Source organism: Danio rerio, chromosome 6 (genome assembly GCF_052040795.2).
Source record: "Danio rerio strain M-AB ecotype USA chromosome 6, GRCz13ab, whole genome shotgun sequence".
Lineage (NCBI taxonomy): Eukaryota > Metazoa > Chordata > Actinopteri > Cypriniformes > Danionidae > Danio > Danio rerio.
The window spans coordinates 54604398-54629276 of NC_141026.1; the positions used below are offsets into that span (position 1 = coordinate 54604398).

The following is a 24879-nucleotide window of genomic DNA, read 5'->3' on the forward strand; positions in this document are numbered from 1 at the left end:
CTTCCCATTCACTTTGAATGGGTGACGTCAGGCGTTGCCGAACTGCATTGTGGATCCGTCGGCGCCGCTTTAGAGGCGTTGCTCACTGCAGAAGTTTTGACTTGCTCAACTTTTCAAGCGCCAACGAAAGCGCCAGCCAATTAGATCGCTGTATGCAAATACACCAGCTAGACAGTGGCCTATTGCTGACTGAATTTCATTGGCTGACCCTGCTATGACGATCGCGTTAGCCCCAACTTCAGACACGCCTTCAGTCAAGCGTTGACGCTGAAGCCCCGTGTGAATGGGGTGTAAGGGCATCCCACCAAGCAATTATGTGTTTAGACATCTATAGACATCTAAGCGTTGATGGCAACATGATCTTATTCTGGAAACGTTGCCCTATATATTTTTGTAGATCGCAAATTATGTTCCCAGCAGTTTGTATGGCTGCATTTCGTCTTTAAAATAAATACTACAGCGCAATGACGCTGTTCCTTTCGTGCTTACCAACTGATTGCTACCTCTATATGGATGGCTTTCCTGCTGTTACCAGTTTGTCCAGTTAGCTCGTCATGTACGTCTGCAGATTTGAGGCAAAGAACAGAGTTGACAATGATGACGGGGCTCAATTCTGATGAAAAACTGTTCCAGAAAGCGAGTTAGACAAAAACACAGACGCCAAAATGTTAAATAAAATACAGGGTGAGAATGTGGTAAAATCTAAAAAACATGGTTAAAATCAGGCCAGGGCTTTTCTTTTTCTGCATTGCTTTTTAAAACTGTCGATTGGGTTTAGGGAAGTGGGTGGGCGTATCATTCTGTGCTTTTGAAAACACTATTGGTTGGGTTTAGGGAAGGAGGAGGGTGGGCTGGTCAATTGGTCAGTCAGTCAACAGCTGCCTCTAGTGGATTTATGCCAGAACAGCAGGCGTCAATGGCACTCGCGAGAAAAATCTGAGTTCTGAAAAAGTGTACACAGCGGCCTCTAGTGGACTTGCAAAAATAAAAACTGCAAAAAAAAGTAGCTTCTGTGATGTATTTGGTGCTCTCCAGAAATGTATATAGGGGTACGTTTTCAGAATGAGCCTGGGTTGGTAGATGACTCGACTAACATTATTTATATTACTTTAATAACATATTATTTAGATTTTTGCAGGACCTTTTATTTACTGTGCTTAATGTCAGAATGCAATCAAAAGTTACCCTTTTTATTTTCTTACAGTGCTTGTTATAAATCATGTATCTGTGCACTTTATAATTTTGTGAAAATGAATGTGCCCTCAGAATCTTTGATCAAATATCATAACCTTCCTTTCTCCCTCAAAACAACTTTTCTTCACTTCTGGTCACAGCAAGCATTTTTCATTTTAAGGACTACAAAAAATATTTTCAGTACATCCTTCACTGATTATATATTTAGTTGAATACAGCACAATCGCAGTTAACAAACGCAAGACGCCTCGCTCTCGCTCTGTAAGCAGATGTGCAATGTGGACTCAGTACTGAAGCTGAAAGTATCACTGCTAATTCGTCCAGCCCTGACAGATCTCTACATGGTGTTCTGGTGTCATTCACAGACAGAAAATAGGAGGAGGCAGATCAAATTATCTGCGTGCATTGGAATGCCTTGATGCGAGGAAGCGGCTGCCAAATCCAGTGACGGACGTCCCGAAAGCATGCATGCCATTGATCCATCATACTCTCCCGTGTTTTCTCAAAGCTGGGGGTGGGAATCAAACGGGCCAATCTGCAGAACGTCAGAGCGCCGGCCAAAACCAGGGGGGGCAGGCATGCTGGGAAGTTTATGCATGAACGACAAAGGTGGTCTTTCGCCTGACCTGATGACATTGTAATAGCTGGGTTATTAAAAGCTGTCTGGCTGAGCTTGCTGATGCTGTATTGGCTTTCACTTTTTACAAAACAAGGCAATACGGAGTGGGAATTAATAAGAAATCTAATAGATATAAATCTATCTATCTATCTATCTATCTATCTATCTATCTATCTATCTATCTATCTATCTATCTATCATCTCATAGTCAACATTTAAATTGGATCAAAAAGTTGTAAAAAAAATTTTAGGACAACTTTGAAGAAAGGTTATGATCAGTGTGCATTGACAATGGGGCTGGGTCAACTTTGATCAGTAGTAGTGTAACATGTGTCAGTGAATCAAATTCATGAATGCATTTACTTTTAATTTATATGTTTTCAGTGTTTTGAGGGATATTTAGTGACTATTTTAGAGGTTACTGTAGGTCAAACTATACAAATTATGCGTCTAATTTTTCTTTTTTGTAGGCTGCATGCGGATGTAAACACCTATTTTACAAGAAACGTGTTTTGTCAATCCCCCACACTCCCCTGTAATTCGCACCCTGGTTATGATCCACTTTTATTAAACATTGATTATTGTATATACACACACACACACACAGACAGACAGAGAGAAAGAGAGAGAGAGAATTATAGATATTATTATTATTATTATTATGTAATTGTAGTTGTTGTCAAGTTTTGGCCAACTTAAAGTATTAATAATTCAAATAATATTTTAAAGAGAGTAAAAAAAATGAAATATCCAGGTTTGATTTTTAATCATCCAACACTGTAAAAAAAATCCATAATTTTACAAATAAAACGTAAAATAACGACCATTAAATTACAGAAACTGGATCTGCAAAATTTGCTGTGCCCTGTTGTTTTTTTATAGCCCGACTAAAAGTACTAACGGTTTCACTTTGTCCAAAGAGCTAGCGAACTCGTCTATATTTGAAATAACTAACTTTTTGAGCTCATATTAAAAACCTGCTTGTGATCATTAAAGCACTTTAATATCTGATCCTGTCAGAAAGGAACAAACCTAAGAGTGAAGCACAAAAAAAAAAATAAAAACAAAGGAGAAGCCGGAAAAAAACAGCAGCAAATGATGCGTCTGCAACCTAAAACATGAATAAACTGGCATGTTTAACTATTATCATCATCTTTTGGATTATTATGAACTCGGAGTGATGGAAATACTGGCTAACAAGAAGCTACGTGTGCTGCTGAAGATTAAAGATACATATGAGCATTTGGTTGAGGACGCCCATAAAAAGAGTACCACTGGTACCCTTTTAGCAGTGGAAACGCAAGCCTGATGAAGGTAACCTGAACTATACCAAACTGTACCACTCAGTGGAAACGGGCCATTAGACATATGTTGTCAAGTCATAAATTGTGGGATGTTCCAGCCTGATCTCACGAGAAAATGTAAGTATTTACGTTTTGTCAGTTTAGTGGCTAATTTGTACGAATACAAACCACTAAAGCCACTAGCCACTAAATCAAAAGGTTACGAATTGCCGTGAGATTGTGTTCATTCGTTCATTTTTCCTTCGTTTTAGTCTCTATTTCAGGTCACCACAGCGGGATGAACCGCCACCTATTCCAGCATATGTTTTACATTGATGCACTTCCAGCTGCAACCCAGTACTGGGAAACACCCTAAACACTCTCGCATTTACACACACACTCATACACTATGGCCAATTTACTTTATTCAATTCCCCTATAGCGCAGGTCTTTAGATTTTGGGAGAAACCGGAGCACTCAGAAGAAAACCCACACTAACACAGGGAGAACATGCAAACTCCACACAGAAACGCCAACTGGCCCAGCCAGAACTCGAACCAGCGACCTTCTTCTAACTATTGGGCCATGTTAAATGTAACCGGATTCGTTTTTTTTTTGCAACTGCAAATAATTAAGCTTAAGTCAAATTTTAAAACTAAAAACACGTTTCTTTTCTCTTCCACCATGTGAAACTATACGTGTTCACTCAGATCCTGTAAAGTCACAGTGGAAGAAAGAGTTACTAATAACTCCTTCCTCATAGTTTCATGGTAAGGGCAAATATGGGAAGAGGTTTGGGTCATGAACTTGTTAAGAAAATATCTTCGATATGGTATTTAAATGAAAAGTAGCATACATGTTTGACTTGAATACCTAAAATATGACTCTGAACGCGGAGTTCACGGGCTCTACTGGAGTGTTTGGGTGTTACGTTTTCCCTCTTGAGTTTTATAACCCTATAAAACTTTATCCTCTTCCAAATCTAAGCGAAAAGCAAAACAATCTCCCTCAAACATTGTTTTTTCTTGCTTACATCTTTAATTCGTTTTCCAATGCGTGGTATCCTGCTATATAATACAATTGTACAGGCATCTGTCAAGGAAATATAAGATTGCGTTGGAAAAATGTTAAACATCGGTCAAGGTTTCCTTGCCAGAGCCGATAACAAGCCAACAAAAATGTTAAGCCTGAAAGACGGAGAAGGGAGAGATTAAGGTTTAGGAAACACACTCTCTCTCCGCTCAGAGCTGCAGGAATTCTTAGCAAGAGAGTTTTGGAGTAGCGGCTGTCCATCGGCCAGACCTGTTTTTGTCAGCTTTCCCAAAGTATCATTGTGAAATCTGCACAGGCTAATGGAAGGCCAATTAAAGTTGTATTCAATTAGCTCCACGGGTTAAAACTATAGCCTCGAATCCAAGCCAGCAGGTGGTTCTGCTTATATGTGGAAACAAAACACATCTCTGTGAGACTGTGAGATACTGTACAATCTGATCTAGTCTGACACTTTGCCGCAATCCAGAGCCACATACAGCAAAAACCAAAAGTTAATCCTATAAACAAGTACCGATTCTGCTTAGATGAACGTCTTATTTGTTAAACTAGTTTAGTCTTTATATTAGTGATGTGAAGTTCGGATCATTTTACGGACGCGGATCTTTGAGTTTTGTTCATCAAGATGAACAAATCTTTTTTTAGAGTCATTTCGTTCATTTGGTTCAATTTGCCAAAATATTATTAAAATGTTACGAATTGCTTCCAAACACATCTACAACTAGCCCAAAAGGTTGATCACACGACAAATAAGTCATAAGTAGAATATAAGAAGGAGAAAATAATAATTCAATGTTTACCTGCTCTTTTCTCTATGAAGGTATTGTTGTCTCTTTGCTCAGCTCACCTCTTCAAGTCTTCAAATGTCAGTGGTTCATTCATGTTACACTGACAGTCACATATAATCTTAACCAATGCACAGTCTAAGCCGATAGGAGCCTTGATCCAGGGGCGGAATGGGACAAAAATTCAGCCCTGGCACTGTAGCCACACCAGCCCACATTACCACACCGACACAGCCCAAATCACGGACACGCACATTTACTACTTATATTGGTGTACAGGTGGTGAAATAATATAAGCAGCACCATCTGTAATAGATAATTAAACATTTCATTTACGTGACTGGAACAAAAACAACCCGTTTTATAACAAATTTATACATACAGTAAGAGATAAACAAAAAATAGTATGTGAATTGTCTAGAGTTTGTGTGCTGTCTGTTTATGCCGTTTGTCTGCTATTACTAATGATAGGAGTGAGCTGTGAATGTGTATTACAAACACACACCTTTACACACAAATGGACATGCAACACTTTAGAATACTTTTATTAACAAATAACTATACAAGTCATTCTCTGCAGTGTTGTCATTTTCTCCACCCTTACCTAAGAATTAATTATACACTATAGCCTGTGCATGTATTTAATGTATTGTATTCAGAGTTCACTACAAATGCCTACAGTATTATGGCTATAGCTATGTTTTTTATTTTTATTTTTTTGCATGTTAGACTATATTGCTAGTACAGTAGCATACAGCAGTTTGTATACCCTAAATCTCACATTATAATGACATTTTAAAATGCAAGGTAGTTCTACACTGAGCTTACTGTTAAACAGTGTAGATACCTGTCAAAACCTGTCAGAAGTAGTGTGAATGGCGACAAAATGACTTAGTACATGTTAGTGTAATGACTTAGAAGTATATTTTCTGTTTTCTTCTTACCTCCTCTATGGCGTTACTGTCCTCTATTGCATGTCCTCCAAAGCAGTGGCCGAATTTAAACTTTGAGAATATTTCAGTTAACTTTATGCATTTGGCAGCATCTGATTTTAGAGCCTTTTTTTGCTTTCTCTGAGCTTTTCGGCACCACCTTTCCCTTTTTCACGGTCGATCTCTGATAATTAGCTTGTGTTGCACTTACTTTTTGTTTGACATTCTTGCCAGATTTTGATTACGTCTGCGTAACCTCTGATTGGGTCAGCCCCTCTTGAAATCAGCTGGCTATCACCGATTGGGCCAAATGCGTAACATTTACTATTCTTTATTATTATTACTTGCACGAGATAAAAGCTGCCTGCATGTAAAAACAATACATATAAAAAATAATAATAGAATAAAAAATACAAATAAAAAAACTGACCGGCCCACATTTAAAAAAATGGTCCAGCCCTTCTGGCATTTGCCAGAATTGCCAGTCCGCCCCTGCCTTGATCGTTCGTTCATCATGTGACAGAATGACTCAAACCCGAGGACTCGAGAGATGAACGGTTCAATTCTTTTTTCCGGCTCTAAACGCGTATGATTGGCCCGTGAGGAACGAGTGACTCAGACCCGATAGAGGACTCGAGAGGTGAGCAGATCAATTCTTTTCCTGGCTCTAAACACATCTCATTGGCTTCTGCCAATGTGATGAAGACTTGAAATTAACGATACTACTTGCACAAATGTGCGCACGCGCGGATGAACGAATCACTCCCTGAGAGGACTCGTAGTTCCCGAGTCATATTGAAGTCATATTGAAGATAGTGACCCATCACTACTTTGTATTACAATTAAGAAATAAGAGGTGGTGAATGTACAACGAAGAGCTGGCAGTGAAGCGAGATATAAAGTACGTGAAAGTTCAATATGACCATTACCGCCACACAATCTACCACCGCCGCTTTAAAGGAAAAATAACAGGTTTTTAGGTATGACCGCAGTTTGCAACTATGCCACCAGGTGGCACAAAGGGACGAGATGCGAACGGACAGAAATTGACTATACATTAGCTGTAAATACTCTGCTACCTGTAAATAAAGATAAACAATAAAACAAGGCATTATAAGTCCTTCATTAATCATTAACAAGGCAACTAGGCTACATTTTTCAAAAGGAATAAAGAATAACAAATAACCTTTGGGGTGAAGTGCTTAAGTCCGCTATATGCTTCAGCACCAAGACAGCAGTAGCCGGATTGAAACACACCATTTACCCACATCACTTAAATGGTTAACTACATGCAATAAACAAAACATAATTCTATTTTTAATAATAATAATTGTATTTATTATGGCATTTTTTTTTGATAGGTTAAAGTAAAGACTGAAATGAAAAAGAATTGCAATTCAGGAGCAATGTGCTCACACTGACAGGTCAAATCTGCTTCTTTCTCTTTCAAGTTCAAAGCAAATTTGAATGCCAAAGGATTTTAGATATGCATATAAAATAGCCTATGTAATATATTAACATCAACAAAATAATTAGGAAATGAGAAATAAATGACAGAAAGGTTGATAAAAACAGAAATTATCTCTAAAAGTTATCATAATTGCAAGGTTTTTTTTAAATAAGGCAAATGCGTTGATTAACTACTAATGGTGTATATATTTTGAAGCCAGTTTAGTTGTCATTTCGTCATCTCCGAAAAGGCTGTATAGCCATAGTTTTACTGAGTATTGCGTAATGTATTGCGCTTGTGCGTGTGCTGTCAGCTGAATACAGGCCTACAATAAATCGAAAAAGCAACTAAACTGCGCGCTGATAATCGTTTTTTTTTTTTCGAATAACGAACAATTTCAAACGTGAGAAGATACCGACAGCTTGATTTGCAGTATTTTAAAACATCTTATTAGCTCAAAATAAAAATAATTCACAAAAATTTATTTAGTTTTATTTTCTTTCTTTAAATAAAAGATTGGATTAGCCTATTTCGCAGTGTGTAAACATTAGACATAATAATTAGGCTGAGATACAGATTCCCCCTTCATTTAGAAATAAAAAAATGAAAGCCCTCCTTTTCGACCATGGAAACCGTTTTCATTCAGACTTCGTAACCTTCATAGACGGAACATTAACCGTCACATAAGGCCTATTAACAATAACAATATAAAGTAATTAGCATAAATGCCCTTTTATTTTCATACATTTCGTTGCGCTCAGCAGCTATCAACTAATAAAGCTCTACATGTATTTAAAATTAGTTTTCAAATATTTTAAATATGCTGTGAGATTTTTTTCCCAACACATTTTTAAACATAATAGTTTTAATAATTTATTTCTTTTGTTTTTGCCATGGTGACAGTACATAATGCTAGACTAGTTATTTTGCAAGATACTAGTTTGTTACTCAAAGTGTCATTTAAATGCTTAATTAGGTTATGGTTAAGCAAGTCAGTCGTTTACAGCCAATTAAAACCATATAATAATAATAATCAAAATTTCTTAAGGGGGCTAATAATAACAACAACAACAACAACAACAACAATAAAATCAGTATTTAGTGGAAGCACCCTTTTGATCTAATACATGGGTCACCTTTATGAAACTGAGAGCTACTTCTTGGGTACCGATTAATGTGGAGGGCTACCAGTTTGATAAACACTTCTCAAATAACAAATTTGCTCAATTTACTTTTAATTATACTTTATGTTTTTAGTAATAATTAATGATATTCATCCATGTGAAGACACTGATCATGTTAATGATTCTCACAAAAGTTATCAACAATGATTTACAGGGTAGGAAATATCCTGTATTTATTGTATCAATGTGCAGCACTTTATTTTTATATATCTCTGCAAATATTTACATTTTCAAATCTTTACTTCTGTATTAGATGAAGCTTACTGGTAAGTGGCGCTATGGTGAGCTATTTTTAGAACAGGCCTGCGGGCAACACGTGATCCTCGCGGGCTACCTGGTGCCTGGTGATCTAACACAACCATGAGACTTTTGGGGAAAGATGCAACAAGTTTTTCACACCTGGATCTGTGGATCCTCTTCTATTCCTCCCTGCAGAGCGTCTCCAGTTCTGTCAGGTTAGATGGTAAACATTGGTGGACAGCAATTCTTAGATCTCTCCAGAGATGCTCAATTGGGTTAAAGACAGGGCTCTGGCTGGGCCATTCATGAACAGTCATGGAGTTGTTGTGACGCCACTCCTTTGTTATTTTAGCTGTGAGCTTAGGATAAATGTCTTGTTGGAAGGTAAAGCCCAGTCTAAGGTCCTGAGCACTCTGAAGAAAGTTTTCGTCAAGGATATCCCTGTACTTGGCCACATTCATCTTTTCCTCAATTGCAAGCAGTCGTCCTGTTCCTGCAGCTGAAAAACACCCCCACAGTAGTGTTCTCCACACACATCACTTAGAATTATGACCAGAAATTTCTATCTTGGTCTCATCAGACAAGAGAATCTTATCTCTCGCCATATTGGAGTCTTTCAGGTGTTTTTTTTAGCAATAAGCCATGCAGGCTTTCATGTGTTGGTTCACTCTGCCATAAAGCCCCGACTCTCTCTTCTCCCCTGACAGCTAAGTTTGGCTGGACTGCCAGCTCTAGGAAGGGTATTGGTCTTCCCAAATGTCTTCCATTTAAGGATTATGGAGGCTACAAGTGCAGCAAAAAAAATGTTTGTAACCCTGTCCAAATCTGTGCCACGCCACAATTCTGTCTCTGAGCTCTTCGTTCAGTTCCTTTGTCCACATGATTCTCATTTGCTCTGACATGCATGTGAGCTGTAAGGTCTTATATAGACAGGTGTGAAGCTTTTCTAATCAAGTTCAATCAGTATAATCAAACACAGCTGGACTCAAATGAAGGTGTAGAACCATCTCATAGATGGTTGTCAAATGGATAATATGGATAGCACCTGAGTGAAATACCAACAATTCTGGTGTTTTTCTGTCAATATGGGGTGCTGTGTATACATTAATGAAGGTAAATAATGAACAAATGATTTTAGCAAATGTCTGCAATATAACAAAGAGTGAAACATTTGAGGGGGTCTGAATACTTTCCGTACCCACTGTATTTTTATTAGTTTATTAGGAAATATTGTGTAAAACTCCTCGCTCTGTTAAAAAGAACTTGGGAAATATTTGTATTCAAATGCATCAATCACATAAAATCAGACAGAATTTTAGAGGTCTGTATACTTTATTAGTGAAAATGTTTCACACTTTACATTATAAATATCCAGGCATTTTGCTATAAAAGGTATGGTTACTGAAAAACAAAAACAAATCAACCATTCAGTTCTTTCAGGGATTGGCAATGCATTGCATAGAAAATGTTTAACTTTGTTGATGACAGGACAGTATCAGGACATAAATAAAGCTGAACTTGTTTTGCTGTAAGAAGTGCCAAAATAGTTTCGACAAATTATTAACATCTGATGCTATCAGCTAATACTGTCAAATCTTAAAAAAAAAAAATCTAAAAGTGTGAACAGGTAAACTGTCGATGCTGTAGTTGAATTAAATTCACTCTATTTAAATGCCATGTTCACTTGTATTTATAGACCTTTCCTATATGTACAAAAAAGCTTGAAACCATTTATTGTTGTAAAATGGTTGACATCACAATATGCCTTACATGTTGTAACCTTGTACAGTGACTGCATTGTTAAAAAAAACTATCAATCCCTTTAGTTATGACACAAATATAAAAACAAAAGTATTTACTTGGCACTGAACTACATGACATCTCGATAAAAACAATACATTCTAATATATCAACTTAGCATTTAACACTTTAAAAGAAACAAAATGTGCTTCTGTTGAGCAGCTAATAATGCAAGGACAAAAACAAGCCTGTTAAGACAGCTCTGGGTAATAGTGGTGTACTTTCACCAGATCAGACGCTAGAACTATGTAATTAAAATACTCGTGAATGAATTGTTGCTTGGAATTAAATGCATTCGCTGATAATCCGTAGTTATAGCAGCAGCCAGATGTTGTAGTTTCGACATCTACCAGCAGGGGCAAACTGAGCACCGCTAACATGCCAATTGTAACCACGCAGGTCCCACACCACCCAACCGGCTTAGAGCTGATATCGAACTGGCGACCTTCCGCATGGGAGTTGGTTGCTCTACCAAGAAGGCTAAAGATCATGGCCTCTAGCGTCAGTCGCTAGAGCACCTTTAGAGGTCAGAGGAGTGAGGCTTACCTGCACAGCACTTACTAGCTGGTCTCCGTTACACTCACCCCCCTAAACCTCACTCGAATCCAGGACATGGCATCAATGTAACCCCACCCAGTCCTACACCACCCAACCCGCTCCCAACTGGGATCGAACTGGCGACCTTCCGCATGGGAGTCGGTTGCTCTAACAAGGAGGCTAAAGACCATGGCCTCTAGCGTCTGTCACTAGAGCACCTTTAGAGGTCAGAGGAGTGAGGTTTTGCCTGCACAGCACTTACTAGCTGGCCTCTGTTACACTCAGCCCCCTAAAGCTCACTCCCATCCAGGTCACGGTACCAATGTAACCCCGCCAGTCCTACGCCACCCAACCCGCTCCGAGCTGGGATCGAACCGGCGACCTTCCGCATGGGAGTCGGTTGCTCTAACAAAGGAGGCCTCTAGCATCTGTCACTAGAGCAGCTTTAGAGGTCAGAGGAGTGAGGTTTACCTGCACAGCACTTACTAGCTGGCCTCCATTACACTAACTTATCAGTAGAAAAAATACTTGCTAGTTTTGAAGAAGACTTCTAAGATTTGACCAGGTTTTCTTACCACATCAACACAGGTTTGTGTAAACAAAGTAAAATGATGTAAAGGCAACAATGTTTGATCTTAATCATTCATGTGAACTGAACACCTCTTTCACATCACACGTTCAAATATGCATAATTGTAAATGTATGCATTCAAAGCTTCAAAAGAAGCTTAAAGGACTTCATAACAGGCAGTTGTTTTGGATTTCTATGGATGTTGGATGTTATGTTGAGTACTGCATGAAACACCCTTTACGCTCTGCCTACACGTGTAAGAGTGTTGTGTTACGCCCCTTTTTACAAGATACATATGTCTCAGATGTCTTTAGAGTGTGTATGTGAAGCTCAAAAAGATACACAGATAAGGTTTTATATCTCTTTGAAATTGACCCTTTTAGGCTTTGAGTCAAATTGTGCTGTTTTGGTGACTGTCGCTTTAAATTCAAATGAGATTGCACACTTTTTAAGAATAGGGTGGAGCTACAAATGGCTATGCACTGGCTACACTGAAAATGTAAAAAGAAGGGTCTCAAAAGAAGGAAGTCATGGCATCTTTTCTTGCTGGAGCTGTGGCGGTTTTAGTTTAAATGGCACCCTGGCCGAATAAAATAAAAAATAAAAACGTTAATAAAAAATAATCTTACATATACCTTAGGAAGGGTATAGCAGAAAATCTTGCCGGTTTTAAAACCTTGACTTTTCCAAAGCGCAATATACCTTGAAAATAGTTATCGTCCCATGCCTACTTCTCTAAACTAGGGATGCAACAATTAACAAATTTCCCTATTAACCGTGATTTAATTTGTCATGTTTAAATAATCGTAAAGGCTTCTCAACACCGTATTTCTGCACCAAACAAAAATGCAGCAACTAAACAGAGTTATGCCAACTGTGCGCTAGTTTAAAGTTCCAAAATTGTACACTGAGGCCAAAACCCACACACACAGGATTGGCTAAGGATCTAAGGAACTAAGGGCCATTCACACATCGGGTTTTATGTGCGCGCAAGTTCATTATTTTATTTAAATTATTTTCAGTGGATGTGCGTGGCTTGCATGCGCAAATTGACAGAGCATAACATGCTCACGCATGCTTTCCAGGCGCCCCTAGTTGAAAGAATGCCGTGAACGCACTGTGACAAGAACTGCAACAATCAGCTTCATACTTTGTATTGAATACACACATTTCTACTCCAAAGGGAAAAAAAATTATGAAAAATACCAAACAATTTTGTAATATAGATCAAAAGTGCCTTTCAGACAGAGGTTCAGCAGCCTTTGACTACAACTGTTCTTTTTAAAAGTGAAATACTTGACAAATACATTTTATTTATTTTCATTTATACATTGTTCTTTCATTTATTTTTAGTCTAAAATTATTACTTATGTTCAAATGCCAAAAAAATGTTTTCATTATCTTTTATCACTTGATTTTGTGCCGTATTAATTGGTTACTAAGCAGCAATAAACAACACTGTGGCGAGGGGGCGGGCCAAGAGCCGTGGGAACGGAATGAGGCCGTCGCGCAAGTGGATACGCCTGTGTCGCACAGGCCTCGAATCCCACGGAAGGAGCTCTGGACTATTAGAGGAGGAACGATGGCAGAGGAGGCCAAGAGAGGACCGGGCCCGGACATAACCAAAAACAACCGTCCCTGTTATGAATAAATATTTTAAAACTTAGTTGGTTCTCCGCCTCCTTCTTCTCTGCGGCCAAAGGGCTGTAAACTACATTACAAACACTTAAAAATATAAGGAGTTTTCATGTGATTTACTAGAAGAATTTTGAAATTAAAAATACATAATAATCGTGATAATTCCTCAGACTATAATCGTGCTACCAAAATCTATAATCATTGCATCCCTACTCTAAACCCTTTGGATTGATAGATTTCGAAGGCAACATCTGATGGATACACTAGCTATGTTTCCATCGAAAAATGTGAATGAACTTTATGCGCAAAACTGCATTATCGCATAAAAGTTGTGTGAATGAAGCAGCGTTTCCATCCAACGAGTCAAAGCGAACAAAATCGTCACTTCCTGATTAACTGGCGCCAAATATCAACAGTAAAAACTGCATTTGCTGCAGTAGGAGAAGCTGCATCAATCTTTTCTAAATAAATGCGCCTCAGAAGACAATCCTGACATGCAGTGAGCGCGCAGTGGCGTTTGAAGGTGTCAGACGTCGAGCACAGGCGCTTCAGATTCTGGAGGTCATTAATATTATAATAACACTAATACTGAAACGGTAAGGCGTTTTATAATGACCAAAACAACATTTCAGATGTTTTATAATGTGCTCAGCCTGACGTTTTGTCCACTCACACACATTTTAAGCATCACATGATCTCTTTTTACAAAATCACATGACCTTTTTTAATGCGCATGCTGGAGTTTGTGCGGTAAAAGTGTTTCCATCGTAGTTTATGCGCAGCTTATCTTCGAATAAAAAGTTTATCCTACCCAGTTAGGCGCATAAGATTTTTATGCGCATTTTCAAAATTTATGTGCATCATGGAGTTTCCATCAACTGATTTTTTTATGCGCATTTGCAAAATGCATAAAATAGGTGGATGGAAACATAGCTACTGACACTCTGTCGCACATTGTGTTCCATTCGGAAGGGAAATACCCTAATCCCTTTGAAACTCTCACTCCGTAGGGTAAAGACTTCAAAGTATAAGAGAAAAGATGAGCCGTTCGGAATGGAACTGAGTGAGAATGTGAATTAGCCACACCCTAATGAAAGTCCCACGAGTAAACTAGAGTGAGAGATACATGTTTGGTGTGAACCCAGCATTAGAACTGTTAACCACGATACTGGAAAAGTGTCTAAAACTCCTTAATTATCACATTTAAATAACTATTTTGCATTGTGTTTGTGACCTGTATTCAAATTCAAAAAATTAAAATGGGATTTAAAAGATTCTCTGTTAAATTCAGCATTGTGCACAACCATCCATGTTGAAATGCTGAAGCAGAGGTCTCCAAACTCGTTCCTAGAGGGAGTTTAGCTACAACTTACTTCAACACACCTGCCTAGAAGTTTCTAGTATATCTAGAAAGAGCTTGAATTGCTGGTTCAGCTATATTTAATTGGGGTTGGAACTAAAATATGCAGGACACTTGCCCTCCAGGACCGAGTTTGGGCATGCCTGGGCTACGTTTGCAACAAATGAAAGTCGTACTCTTAGTTTTGGCAGTCTTATTAAAACGTTGTGACAAAGTCTGGAAGTCACAAAACCCCAAAATGTAAATGTTCATGTCTTGCTACCTGCAGCCACAGCTCTCCACCACCATGTCCTCGTACTGCTTGTACACCACATTATTGGCTGAGTCAATGTACAGGATGCTGATGGGGCTGAGTCTGGTGGGCACGCAGCAGGTCGGCGGCGTGGATCTAGGGTCCATAGAGTTCATCAGAGTCTGGATGATGGCGTGATTGGTCGGTTCCAAATGGGAGCGGATGGGAAAGTCACAGACGCCATCGCAGTGAAAGGCCTCGTACTCCAGCGGAGCGATGATCCAGTCATCCCAGCCCATTTCCTTGAAGTTCACGTGCAACTGCTTGCGGTTGCATCTCTGTTTGGGGTTCTTGATTGGTTTTTTCCCACGCGGCAACGGTGCCCGACGCATCCGCCTCTGAGTGAACAGATACTCATACACGGTCTTATTATCATGCCCGGACCGTGCTTTGATTTCATTGTAAAAGAGCCCTCGCTTTTTTGTGCGCCCGAACACCACGAAGAAGGCTTTCTCCTTAGTTTGCCGTCCTGCTCGACTCAATCCCAGTAACCTCAAGTCAAGCGGTCGGCCGTGATCAACGGCGTCCAGCTCCAAGCAGAGCTGAGGAGTGTTTCTGAAGTTCTTGAACACCTTCCAGATGTCAAACACCTCCCAGTAGGAGGCGCTGTGAGAGTCGAAAGGTCTCGCCTGCAGCAGGACGGCTGCGTTTTTACCTGAGGCGCAGGTGAAGAGTCTCAGAACTGCCATGCCCTCAGAGAACGTGGCTTTTCGAGAGTCCATGTGCTTCTTTCGGAGGATCCGCAGCTCCGCACCCAGCAGACCCTCCTTCTCCATTGAGCTGATGTTGAAGACGTACCGCTGGCGTCTCAGCAGGGGCGCACGCTCATCTGCAACAGAGAAGCTCAGTTGAAACAGTGCTGACATATATGTTTTACAGAACATGCAACGCAATCATGTTACTATGTTTTTCTGACTTTACCATGGTAATACAGTGTTTTGCACATCTTATAAGGCTTAAAAATATGCAACTACATTTTTTTGTTGTTGTTGTTTAGGTATGTGCAATGTTTTTACCAGGTCCTTTTTTTGGACGCAATGCCATTTTATATTTATCATGATAATACCATTATTTACCATAGTAATATCAAGGTTTTTCATATGATGTCAGGATAATACTGTAGATTATTATGATAATTGTGTGGAGTTTTGCACATGCATTATATTAACGTTTTAGACTTTAGCCCTAGTTTGTGGACACAATAATACCATGATTTACCATAATAATATCATGCTTTTTTTTTGCACATAATATCACAATAATGTGATGTGTTTACTGTGGCTTGTTTACATTTACTATGATAATGCCATTGAGTTTTATACAGGTTTCATGTCAATATGCTTACAATGGTAATCTAGTCTTGTCGCCTATCCAGGTTTTAGCAACAGCAAATAATATCTTGACTTCTAGTTGATCATTTGGTATCAAAGTGGCTTATATGGAAGGCAAAAGCCTCTAGATTACACTTATTTCACCAAAATAAAATATGATCATGGCTTGATTTTTCACTATTTAATTATGGCAGTAAGGTCTGACTTTGCTTAGACAAAAGTTTTGTCACTTAACAGAAATGATGTCCAGTACAGAATATAAAGTCATGGAGGGGTTTAAACAGAGTTAATATTGTGTATGACTCCCATGAGCTTGGAGGACTGCATCCATACATCTCTGAAATGACTCTAATAACTTTATTAATAAGTCATCTGAAATGGCAAAGAAAGCGTTCTTGCAGGACTCCCACAGTTCATCAAGATTCTTTGGATTCATCTTTAATGCCTCCTCCTCCGTCTTACCCCAGACATGCTCAATAATGTTCATGTCTGGTGACTGGGCTGGCCAATCCTGGAGCACCGTGACCTTATTTGCTTTCAGGAACTTTAATGTGGAGGCTGAAGTATGAGAAGGAGGCGGAAGAATTTGCCCTCTCCTGTGGTTTGTAATGTAATGGGGAGCACAAATGTCTTGATACCTCAGGCTGTTGACGTTGCCATCCACTCTGCAGATCTCTCACACACCTGCATACTGAATGTAGCCCCAAACCATGATTTTTCCTTCACTACACTTGAGAAACTTGAGATATCTGTGAGAATCTTGTGATCCATGCGGGTTCCAATAGGTCTTTTGCAGTATTTGTGATGATTAGGATGCAGATTCACATATGATTCATCTGAAAAATCGACCTTCTGCCACTTTTTCAAGTGGTTTAATCATTCTTCTGCAGTATTAGATATGATTGGGATGCAGTTCAACAGCTGATTCAAATCTCCCTTTTGCCACTTTTCCAAATGATCAACTAGAAGCCAAGTTATTATTTGTTGCTCTTAGAAATGGTATTAACGACAAAACCTTTGTAAGGTAGTGTAAAGTGTTTTTCTTCATGCTATTACACTTCCCACAATTATAATACAATTACCTATAGTAATACTATGTTTTTTCCACATGATTTCAGGTTAATACTGTGTTTTATGGTGGTAATGCCACAGATTTTTAAAAAAGCATTACGTAAATATCAACTTTTAGACATTTATCATGGCAATCCAAAGACATTTTTTGAATAGCTATAGTGTATCATGCACAATGAACAACATATTGCATAAATATGGAAATGATTCAGTTAGACGGTATTGCCATCTGATACCATTACCAAACTTTGATGTAACTGAAGAGATTTATCTTTAAAATGCTAATATGATCTGTCACTTTGATCTTTTCTAAAGCACTACAGCTAAACTTTTTCACAATCAGAGCTGATTCACATCCTGATTATGTGTGTGTGTGTGTGTGTGTGTGTCTCTCTCTCTCTGCATGCAATGCAACATGAAGGCAGTGCATTATAAAAATCAAAGGTTTCATTTTATCCAAGAACAGTTTGCTTTCAAAAGACTATTAAAACCAGACGACCTTGGTCTGGAGACCACAACATACTGTAAACACAGCATTATTATCAACCTGCAGCTATTTACCAGTGGGCCTACCACCGTGACATATGGCTTTCACTAACATGGGCTGAAAAGACCATCTGAAGTGCACGGAGAAGGGCAGAGAGAGTGCAGCTGATTAAAACTGTGTGTGTGTGTGTGTGCGTGCGTGCGTGTGTGTGTGTGCGGTGATGTGAATTACACTAAAAGGACATAACGTGCAATGGATTTCCAAACTTTCTCCTAAAATAAAATCCCATTAAACCAAACATGTATAACTTTCTTTCTTCACAAAGAGATGTTTTGCAGAATGTTACAGGTTACTATTTTCAATAAAAGTAAATGGAGAGCTAATATCCCCTTTTATCTTCATGAATAGAGGTTTGAAATGACATATGGATGAGTAGATGTTCATTATTTTCCTTCAGGTGAGAGAAAAACCAAGCATTTTTGCTCCGTGTCCACAGAAGATGTGGAAACTATAAATCTGCATAGAGCATTTCACACGGCATAAACTAAAACCATTCAAAGCTTCTGAGGACTCGGTTACAGAAAGCAAGACTGCTTAAATGCCGTTTTAAAAAGATTTACTCAGAAAAAAATAAAAGCATATTGAGGCCACCTACTTGTAACCGGCCCAGGAGTTTATTTACTTTGAGCAGAGGTCCATCAAAAGTCCTGTGCCAGATGCATATTGACACAGTTGGTTTTGGTCAGAGAACCGGATTAAAAAAAGCTTGCGCAGATTTAATGGGTAGTGAAATGCTAAGCAGAAATAAGATGTTTTCTTATTTTGACTCTATTGTATAAACTGAAAAGGACAATTTAACGTTAATGCAGTAGACTCCAAATGGGTAGTTGACGTGACATTTCAAGCAGTGACAGCAGCATCCTGTAGTTTGACAGGCTATAACTCAATCTAACTATTTCCTTTCTAACTTTTTTTTGTGCCATCATAGACATTTATGATGAGGTCTGGTCATTTGTCAAACTAGATAAAAATATTTATGCTCAGAATCAGTTATTACAGTCTCTACAGCTATTTAGAGTGCTAATATATATATATATATATATATATATATATATATATATATATATATATATATATATATATATATATATATATATATATATATAAAATTAAAGTTTATATATATATATAAAAGTTTATATTTTATATTTAAAGTATATATATATATAAAAGTTTATATACATTAAAGTTTATATTTTAGCTGTTGTATAACTTGCCACAGTTAAGTATATATATATATAAAATATATATATATATATAAAACCGTGGCAAGTAACAACAGCTAAAATATAAACTTTAATGCGATTTTGGTAATAGAATTTGAGACTGGGGCTATCTATCACACTTTCTACTGGAGTTAATATTTTATAGTGTGGTTTGTCTTAAAAGCCATTTTTTATTTTTTTTCCTATGGGGAGACATGAAAATCTTCCCCTAAAAACTGCCAGATATTTGAGCATTTTTACCATCATCCTCGAGGACAAAACGATACTGTCCCCTAACGGTGGGGCATGCTGTCACACTGTTGGAGATTAAATAAATCAATCAATCAATAAATGCATTAAAAATCCTTCCCCATAACGTAAGAAGTATTCATTTGATAGTGTTCATATGTGTAAGTTATAGTAAATGGTTATAAAAAATAATTGGTAACACTTTAGAATAATGTTTCATTAGCTAATTAACTAACATTAACTGAATATGAATAATCTTGTAAAGCACTTATCAATCATAGTTCAGCATTACTTAATGTATTATTAAAATCCAAAGTTATGCTTTTTAACATTAGTTACAAGCACCACGTATTAATATGAACTAAAGCTATTTCACTTAAATAACGTTATCAGAGATGAATAAATGCTGTGATAAATGCATTACTAATAGTTTGTTTATGTTAGTAAATACATTAACTAATAGACTATTATTTTAAAGTGTTACCAAATAATTCGTTAAAAAAATATATACATAAATGAATGTAGCCTAATATTTAATATTGCAGTGAAATAAACCCCAGTTTATTGGAGAAAAACATTTTTGACCTCACTAATCCCCATTGTGACAACTTGCCCCGGTTATAACACACATTCAGTATAACTCTATAAGTCAAACACATTGCTGTGCATCACCTTGTCCTCTGTCCACAAAGCTGGTGATGGTGTTGGCCATCCCCGCCTCGTGCAGGACACTGGTATTGACGTCTCCGCTGGTCAGGGACCAGTACAGGGACAGCATGTAGTCATGAGGGATCACTAGCGGGTGTTTGGGCTCCTCGCTGTTCTCCAGCTTCACCGCGCTCTTCATCCGCAGATGGGACGGAGCCGGAGCGATGCTCTTGATCCCGGCAGGAGCGGCCCGGACGGCGGCCGGAGCGGAGGATTTCTGCGTAGAAGCTGCTTTACTGTGTTGCTGGATGCTTGAAGGGGATGCGAGGTTTGCTGCATCCTTGGGTACCCAAGAGCGCGCGGCCTCCTTGCGCCCTAAACTGACGCGCGCAGGGTTCCCGTCAGCCTTTATCGGAGGAGGACCGGCGCGGATGCGGGAGATCTTCGCGTTATCGGGGGTGCCGTTGCGCGCCACCGGGAACCGCGGATTGAGTTTGGCCGCTCCGGTGCTCATGTGACCGGCGACGATGAAGTCCAGCAGAGTCCAGAAGCCCAGTAAAAGAGGGAGACTAGTCAGAACTTTCATCCTCTGATCTTCCTCTGAGCTTCGGTGATGGAGAAATGGACAGCTCTACCATGAGCGGGTTTGGAGAGGTACAGATGAAGCTTTGGAAACGTCTGATCGATTATTATGCGCAAAACATCGCCATGAGTCCCGCTCTTCAGAACCATAGTGATCCAGCTCCAAAAGCGGAGATCCAAGATCCTAGTAGGAAAGCGCAGCGTCCTTCACCGAAGTCCAGCGGTTCTGCTTGATATCTTCAGAGAGACTTGTTTAAATTCCCACTTTTTCCAGGAGGGAAGAATGGCGTAATGCGCGCTCTCCCTCGCTCTCTTTCCCAGAGTTTGAACGCTGTCCAGTGAAAACAGCGCACACACACGCACCTGCAGGTGCTCGCGCAAACCTGAGCACAGGAATTGGAAACGGAATTCCAACGCAAACGGGCTTAATTACTCTCTGATGTCATGCTGTCCAGATTTATTCAAGTGCAATATTTCTTCTTAAAGCATGAGTCACTGAATACATAAAAACAACATCTTCGCATTAGGTCACTAAAATAAACCCTCGGTTTTTGAGCCACAAGTCAGATTTGATATGCAAATTATTCATGCATTAAACATCATGTGACAGCTGACGTAAGGATGTTAAAGAGATAGTTCAACTTAAAAAAAAAAAAAAAAACCTGCCATCATTTAGCTACTCTTTAACGTTGTTCAAAGCAGTTAGTATTTTGTTCTGAACACAAAAGAGGATATTTTGAAGAATGTTGAAAAACTTGTAACCCTCTGAACAATGCTGGGTTGTTGCAAACCAACACTAGGTCAAATATGGACAAAGCCAGCCTCTGGGTTGAAAATGTGTAATTTTAAATTGAACTGATAAAATTAACTGTGTTGAAATAGTGTTGAATATGTCCTTATTTGACCCTTATTTTGGGTTACAACACCAACACCCTCAGAAATTTTCTCCCTACTATAGATGGTCAAAGGTTACCAGTTTTCAAAATTCTTTTGTGTTCAACTCTAAAAAGTAAAATAAACTCAAACAGGCTTGGAACAAATGGCTGAGTAAATGACAGATGCGTGTCTGTCCCTTTAAATAAGATTTTACTATTAATGCATGAAAAAGCATACATTAGTTTTCCTTCGGCTTAGTCCATTTATTCACCAGGGGTCACCACAGCAGAATGAACTGGCAACTCATGCAACATCTGTTTTACACAGCGGATGCCCTTTCAGCTGCAACCCAGTATGAGGAAACAGCCATACACTACAGACAATTTAGTTTATCCAATTCTCCTATAGCACATGTCTTTGGACTGTGAGAAAAACCGGAGCACCCGGAGGAAACCCACACCAACACAGGGAGAACATGCAAACTCCACACAGAAATGCCAACTAACCCAGCTGGGACTCGAACCAGTGGTATTCTGGAACTAACATTAACTGAATATGAATAATCTTGTAAAGCACTTATCAATCATAGTTCAGCATTACCTAATGCATTATTAAAATCCAAAGTTATGCTTGTTAACAGTTACATGCACCAAATTAATATGAACTAAAGCTATTTCACTTAAATAACGTTAACAGAGATGAATAAATGCCGTGATAAATGTATTACTGATAGTTTGTTCATGTTCGTAAATACATTAACTAATAGACTATTATTTTAAAGTGTTACCGAATAATTCCTCAAAAAACTACCCATACATAAATATAGCCTAATATTTAATATTGCAGTGAAATAAACCCCAGTTTATTGGAGAAAAAAACATTTTGACCTCACTAATCCCCATTGTGACAACTTGCCTCAGTTATAATACACATTCAGTATAACTCTCCAAGCCAAACACATTGTTGCGCATCACCTTGTCCTCTGTCCACTGGGACAGTTGGTATTTCTATGAGGAGTTTGCATGTTCTCCCAGTGTTGTCGTGGGTTTCCTCCTGGTGATCCGGTTTTTCCCACAGTCCAAACAGATGTGGTGCAGGTGAATTGAATAAGCTAAATTGGCCGTAGTGTATGCAAGAGTTTTAGGGTGTTTCCCAGTGCTGGATTGCGGCTGAAAGGGCATCCTCTGCATAAAACACGTGCTGCATAAGTTGGCGGTTTATTCCGTTGTGGCGACCCCTGATTAATAAAGGGACTAAGCCGAAAAGAAACTGAAAGTAATGAATACTTGTGTACTGTGTATATTTGAATACATGCATAAATACACGGTCCATAAAATACAAAAATATACTGAAGCACTATATTATGTACATATACATTTTTTTATAATTTCTATTAAGACATTATAACGAAACAAACATTTTACGCAATATAGATAGGGGAAATAGTTGTGCCCAACTGAGCCTGGTTTTTTTCCTTCACTTTCTTTCAGTTGGTGAAGTTTTGTTCCTCGCCGCTGGTTTGCTTGGTTGGGACTTGTAGAGCTGTGCATCAATGGATTTGCTCTTCAGTGTTTGGACTTTCAGCAGTGAATATTAAACCACACTGAACTGAACTATAACTCTGAAAACTGAACTGACACAGCTTCAATTTACTAGAATTTCTATGCTGCTTTGACACAACATTGTAAAAGCGCTATAGAAATAAAGATGGATTGCACATACACAAAAATACACAGTCCGCACTAATATATTTTGTGAATATGAAATTTTATTTTAGATGTGATTAATTGCGATTATGCTATATTAGTGCTTTCAAACGGTTAAAGCAGCACTTGATCAAACTCAACATATAAATAAAAAACTAAGTGGCAAAATAAGAGTCAAATGGCACATGATAAGTGCCCTACTTTCAACTCTTAAAAATCTAAGAAAAAGCCTTCAGATTTTATACATTTTCAAGAGTTCACACTTAGCTGATGATTTATTATTAAAGCGTGTTTGGCGTGCTGTCCTGGGAGAGAGCCTTGAGCTCATAAGATCCTCAAGCCCAGGGCTCCCTCTAGTTGCAGGGTGAGAAGGGAGTCTGAGCTCAGTTAGATCTCGAGAACTCCCCTGCTGTTGTAGCTAATGAACAGATGGGATGGCTTTTAAGATAGAACTTTTTACTAGACGCACATCTATGGTGCCGATTTGGATTCAGTCAATTGATTTAAGTTGTGTGTTTTTAGACGGTGACAGGAAACAGGGGGGCCCGGGGCAAACCCACATGAGCTCGGGGAGAATGTGTAAAGTCCACACAGAAACGTCAGCTGGCTTAGTAAGGACCAGTGACGTTCTTGCTGTGAGGCAACAGTGCTAACCACTGGACCACCGTGCCACCCATCTAAGAAAGGAGGAGGAGCAGGGGTGGAAGGAGGGATTCTTCAAAATGAAGATGGCTGTTACATGGTACTAAAGCTGTGGTCACACTTGCCTTTTCTCCCCATAGACTTCCATTCATACGCAGGTTTCGCAGGTAGCTAAAGTGCAAAGTTCAAGCTTGGTGAACTCTCACCTGCGAAATCACATCACTTGACTGCGCAATACCAATCGAGGATCAAAACATGACATCTCTGAACAGAAATTTTAAACAAAGCAATCGCTCGCTTTTTTAATGTCTAATCATCTTGTTTAATCCCGCCCCTTTTCGCAGCACCGTACAACAGAATTTCGCACACACAAACTCTAGTGTGACTGCAGCTTTAGGGTATTTATAGTGACCAACAAATCTTCTGATTGGTGAATCATGACTTGGCTGATGCATAACCAGCTGTGTTCAATCATAAGCACGTGATCCTCTCGAAATAAGTTTATAAATAAACCCCACTTTTTGAAACATCAGTCTAATCAAAACAAATGATTTCAAGCTTAAGCTGAGTGGTAATTCACAATATAAAATTTAAATCGGTAGGTTGATTAAGGTATGGTATTTATGAGACTTCCTCAATTTTTTGGAGCAAAAGCCATCTCTTATCAGATTTTTAAAAAGCATTTTATCACATTGAAAAAAGAAATGGTGTGGCACAATGACTTAGTGGTTAGTACTTTCGCCTCTGAGCAAGAAGATCACTGGTTTGAGCCCTGGCTGGTTCAGTTGGCATATCTGTATGGAGTTTGCATGGGTTTCCTCCGGGTACTCAAGTTTCCCCCTTGTTTGTCCAAACATGTGCTGTACACTCTCAGAAATAAATGTACAGGAGTTGTCACTGGGGCAGTACCTTTTTAAAAGATACATATTTGTACCCAAATAGTCCACAGTTGTACCTACACTGAAAAAAAATATTCAAAGATGATTCCTTGGATTTACTCAATTTTTTTTCGTTAAGTGGTTGGAAACAATCTAATTGTGTTGAATTTAAACAAACAAATTAAGTTGAACATTATTGAATTTAATTTG

The 24879-nt window shown here is 38.7% G+C and overlaps 1 protein-coding gene across 2 annotated transcripts in view; it reads right to left on the reverse strand.

The window, feature by feature from the left end:
- Positions 1-13889: 13889 nt before the first annotated feature.
- gdf5 (growth differentiation factor 5) overlaps positions 13890-24879 on the reverse strand; it is a 33655-nt gene continuing 22665 nt past the window's right edge. The window contains exons 2-3 of one of the 2 annotated variants that reach the window (XM_087258199.1): positions 20010-20950; positions 13890-15763 (exon numbers count right to left, since the gene is read on the reverse strand). In XM_087258199.1, the coding sequence (XP_087114325.1) occupies positions 14901-15763; positions 20010-20571 (1425 nt within the window). In that variant the 5' untranslated portion in view covers positions 20572-20950 and the 3' untranslated portion in view covers positions 13890-14900. The remainder of the gene's footprint in view (positions 15764-20009; positions 20951-24879) is intronic. The other variant, XM_087258200.1, reaches the window with a different exon arrangement.